The 4,451-nt window shown below is 41.5% G+C and overlaps 1 protein-coding gene across 1 annotated transcript; it reads right to left on the bottom strand.

Moving 5' to 3' along the window:
* Positions 1–1,970: 1,970 nt before the first annotated feature.
* LOC145793453 (uncharacterized) lies at positions 1,971–3,232 on the bottom strand. Its single transcript, XM_082876282.1, has 3 exons — positions 3,082–3,232; positions 2,391–2,999; positions 1,971–1,982 (listed from the first exon to the last, which is right to left on the bottom strand). The coding sequence occupies exons 1-3, from the start codon at positions 3,217–3,219 to the stop codon at positions 1,971–1,973; spliced, it is 759 nt and encodes a 252-aa protein (XP_082732408.1). The 5' UTR covers positions 3,220–3,232.
* Positions 3,233–4,451: the final 1,219 nt, after the last annotated feature.

Genomic DNA, 4,451 nt, shown 5'->3' with positions numbered 1-4,451 from the left:
AGGCAACTGGGCAGAGAAAATACTTGCTGGTAGCAACAGACTACTTTACAAAATGGATAGAGGCAGAACCTCTTGCCAAAATCCGAGATGTGGAAGTCAAGAATTTTATATGGAGAAACATTATCACCAGATTTGGGATTCCAAGAGCAATAGTTGCCGACAACGGAACACAGTTCGACAGCAAACTTATCAAAAACTTTTGTGCAAAATTCAAGATCAAGAATTATTTCTCAACACCAAGTTTTCCTCAAAGCAATGGGCAAGCAGAGGCATCCAACAAAGTAATCCTGGATGGAATAAAGAAGAGGCTGCAGGCAGCAAAAGGAAAGTGGGTGGACGAGTTACCCAACGTACTTTGGGCATATCAGACTACGCCGAGAAGATCAATAGGAGAATCCCCCTTTGCGATGGCCTATGGCACAGAAGCAGTCATCCCATTGGAGATCGGCATCCCAGGGATCAGAACCCAGGGAGTAGAGAATGGCACCAATGACATACTCTTAGCCCGAGACCTGGATTTGTTGGAAGAACGAAGAGAGAAAGCTGCAATTCAGCTCGCAGTATACCAGCAACAGCTTGCCAGAGCTTACAACAAGAAGGTTAATCCAAGAGATTTTCAAATTGGCGACCTAGTCCTAAGAAAAGTCGTCGGGAACAAGAAGGATCCCAGGGAGGGCAAGCTTGGCCCAAACTGGGAAGGACCCTACAGAATTACTTCAGTATTAGGCAATGGAGCTTATCGGCTTGAGGATAATGAGGGCAAAGCACTACCCAGACCTTGGAATACTTGTAATTTGAAATATTTCTATCATTAAGATGTGCATTATTCTTTGACCGACGTCATCAATAAAGTCTCTTCAGAATTCTTTCAACACATATGATTATGCATTGTTGTTTATTAAAAAACGTAATTAATGTGAACCCAAGTCAAACTCAAGTTCACACTGGGGGCAAAGAATAAACCGAAGTTATTCCTTAATTCACTTGTTGAAATTTGTAGCAATTTACAAGTTGGAATTAAGCTGATTCCTTATCTTCACTTGTTGAAATTTGTAGCAATTTACAAAGTTGAAGTTAAGCCCAGATTATTCCTTAATTCACTTGTTGAAATTTGTAGCAATTTACAAGTTGAATTAAACTGATTCCTTATCTTCACTTGTTGAAATTTGTAGCAATTTACAAGTTGAAGTTAAGCCGAGATTATTCCTTAATTCACTTGTTGAAATTTGTAGCAATTTACAAGTTGGAATTAAGCCTGATTCCTTATCTTCACTTGTTGAAATTTGTAGCAATTTACAAAGTTGAAGTTAAGCCCAGATTATTCCTTAATTCACTTGTTGAAATTTGTAACAATTTACAAGTTGGAATTAAGCTGATTCCTTATCTTCACTTGTTGAAATTTGTAGCAATTTACAAAGTTGAAGTTAAGCCGAGATTATTCCTTAATTCACTTGTTGAAATTTGTAGCAATTTACAAGTTGGAATTAAGCTGATTACTTATCTTCACTTGTTAAAATTTGTAGCAATTTACAAGTTGAAGATAAGCCGAGGTTATTGCTTAAGTTCTCATAGCAATATGTGGGTTGCTTAAACCCTAGGGCAGATGTTTAACACTTGTTGAAATTTGTAGCAATTTACAAGTTTATGTTAAGCCGACATATGATCACCCGCTGAGGTATACAGAAAATTACAGGTTAAAGTAAAGGCTAAGTATATTGTTCATTACTTGTTGAAATTTGTAGCAATTTACAAGTAGGTTAGACTAAGATTACCATTTAATACTTGTTAAAAATTGAGAAGAAACTTGCAAAGTTTACATTCCGAAATATATGTTCTATACTTGTTGAAATTTATGAAAAGTTTGCAGGTTAGTATCTTGCCGAAGTGAAAGTTTTGTAGTTATACCCGAGGTATGTAACCCCGAGAAGATTGCACAAAGGAAGCAACATGAAGAAGCATGCAAAAAACTTCTAAATACAAGACTATGCAGAAACCAGTCAATAGAACATCACAAGATTAAAACATCCATAGAAAAGAACAGTTGCAATTACATATTGAAAAAACCACGACGGCCATAAGAAGAAGTTTTGCATTGTCCAAAAATTAAAAGAGTACAAAAGTGCAAAGTACAGAAAAAGAAGGAAAAAGTACAAAAGACAATTTTCTCAAGATTCTTCACTGTTAGCCACTGCAGGGACTGGGACCTCGGACGATTCTGGTGGAACCTCGTCGGCCACTTTTTCCGCTTGTATCTCGGCATCAATCTCTGCTAATGATTCCTCAACACTTCTTTCTATCAAGAGAAGATTGGATGATAGCTGCCCAGTGGCAGTTTCCTTGGTAGCCTCCTTGGCCTCATCACCCTCCTCATCCAAGGTTAAGTCCATAACCTGCTCTGCAGGAGGAGGGGACTTGGCTTCGACGGCATCCTTGGGTTTTCTCACCAAGGCTTCTTCATTGACCTCCTTATCTTCATCCTCAGCATCAGATTCTGATTCGCCTTCAGGTGGAGGTGGAGGAAATGGCAAGGGGATGGCATCAACATTCCGAAGGGGCGAGTCAACAGGGAGATCAAGCTTCTTTATCAGGGACATCCAACCTAGGGAAAATCCCCTGTTGCATGCCTGCCTGACTTGAAGCTTATAATCTTCTGCGACGTCGGCCATACCTTGGGCGTAGGCCTTTTCATCGGCCTCTTTGACTTCGGCCTCTTTGGTGGCCAGAGCTTGTTGGAGTTCTTTCTCCGCTTGGGCCTTCTGAACCTCGGCCTCTCTTTTCTCGGCCTCAGCAACTTTTCTAACGGCCTCAGCAGATTCAGCCTTCTCAAGAGCTAGAGTTTGAACTTTAGTTGCAGCCTCGGCTTGATCCTCCAGTTTTTTCATTTTTGCTTCAAGGGACTTTATTTCTCTCTTCATGGAAGATGCTTCCCTTTTCATATCAACCAACCTTTGACGATTTTCAAAAGATTGCATTGAAAATGAATGGGCATGCTGAATGGCCTGCAGAAAAGCAGAAGTGTTAGATAATACTCTCAGTAACAAAACGGAAGAAAAAATCACAAGTACAAACAAAAATACTTACTTGAACGGAGTGTTGGAGCATGAGAGCGTAATTCTCGTACTCACTAAGCTTAGCATTTCGCTCCAAGTCATTCGGAAGGAGAAGAGCAGTACTGAGGGCGACACCAACGTTAATATCGTCGGCACTTTCACTAGCCATAATGGGCCTATCCTCCAGGTAGGGGTGTGCATAATACCGTCGAAACCGCCGAAACGGCCAAAATCGCACCGAACCGCACCGCCAAGGCAAATTCGTTATTATTTGTCAATCGAACCGCCGGTTTTTGGTAAGAAAAATGGCAAATTCTAGTGACACTTTTATCAATCCGCCGGTTTCTATTTTTCTTCCAAACCGCACCGACCCGCACCGCTATTAAATCATGTTTTATAGGATTCTAAAAATTCTTTTTTACTTAAATTTGCTTGTTGTTCTATACCTTAGAATATAGTATTACATTACTGCTCGAGGGGAATTTTATGTATTGTATTTCATCATTGTAGCTTCCACAGATGCTTGTAATGAACTGATGGCATAGTCGTTGATATTATTATGTTGTTGCTACATTTGCTGCATCAGAAGAAAGCTTCGCAAGATGCTTAACATCACGATATCTCTCGTCTTTTTTTTACTCTTTGATTTAAGTTTTGTAATTTGAATTATATTTTTTATAAACCGCCAATCCGCCCGAACCGCCAAGGCAAATCCACCATTATTTGCCAACCGAACCGCCGGTTTTTGATAAGAAAAATGGCAAATTCTAGTGACATTTTTATCAATCCGCCACCCGCCATACGGTTTCTATTTTTCTCTCAAACCGCACCAACCCGCACCGCGCACACCCCTACCTCCAGGGATAGATCAGGGGTCCAGGGGACGTCGGGCTTCTTTGAAGCCGAGGTCGTCGCGGACGATGACCTCGCCTTCTTCGATTGTGTAGATCCTGAGGGTTGGCCCTCAGCAGACCTCTTGGTGGAAGTACAGGCTGATTTTTTGCTTTCTGCCAGTTTAGAAATCGGCAAAACACCCTCAGCCTCGGCATCTGTAGCCTTGGCCTTGGGCTGAGCCTTTTTAACTCTCTTTGGCTTTGGTGGGAGCATTGATTGGGAGGGAGCAGCATCGGCGTCGGTTGGAAGATCGGCGAGAAGATCTTGAACGACGGGCCTAGAACGAACCATCTCGGCAGTTTTTACAAGTCTTCGTCGACGTTTGCGTTCTGGGATTGGTATTAAGTAGGGGGCCGAAGTCGATGGAAGATCGACAGGATCAGATGTAGACTCTTGGTCTGTTCGTGATGTTGAGGTGGTATGAGTTGTGGCAGTAGGCGGGGAAAGGCTTTTCTTCCTTTTCTTTGGGATGTCGGGTAAAGTGGATTTGTATGTAGGGATGAAGTT

Source organism: Camellia sinensis, chromosome 6, assembly GCF_055761805.1.
Source record: "Camellia sinensis isolate YWXY chromosome 6, ASM5576180v1, whole genome shotgun sequence".
In the NCBI taxonomy this organism is placed as follows: Eukaryota; Viridiplantae; Streptophyta; class Magnoliopsida; order Ericales; family Theaceae; genus Camellia; species Camellia sinensis.
This window is presented reverse-complemented; position numbering and strand designations above follow the sequence as displayed.

What these genes read in the sequence shown, in the direction of transcription:
- LOC145793453 (XM_082876282.1), bottom strand. Translation starts at nt 3,219, where the DNA reads ATGGCTAGTGAAAGTGCCGACGATATTAACGTTGGTGTCGCCCTCAGT. An exon ending in TGCTCCAACACTCCGTTCAA is followed by an intron (nt 3,000 to 3,081) that starts GTAAGTATTTTT and finishes GCTTTTCTGCAG; the next exon opens with GCCATTCAGCATGCCCATTC.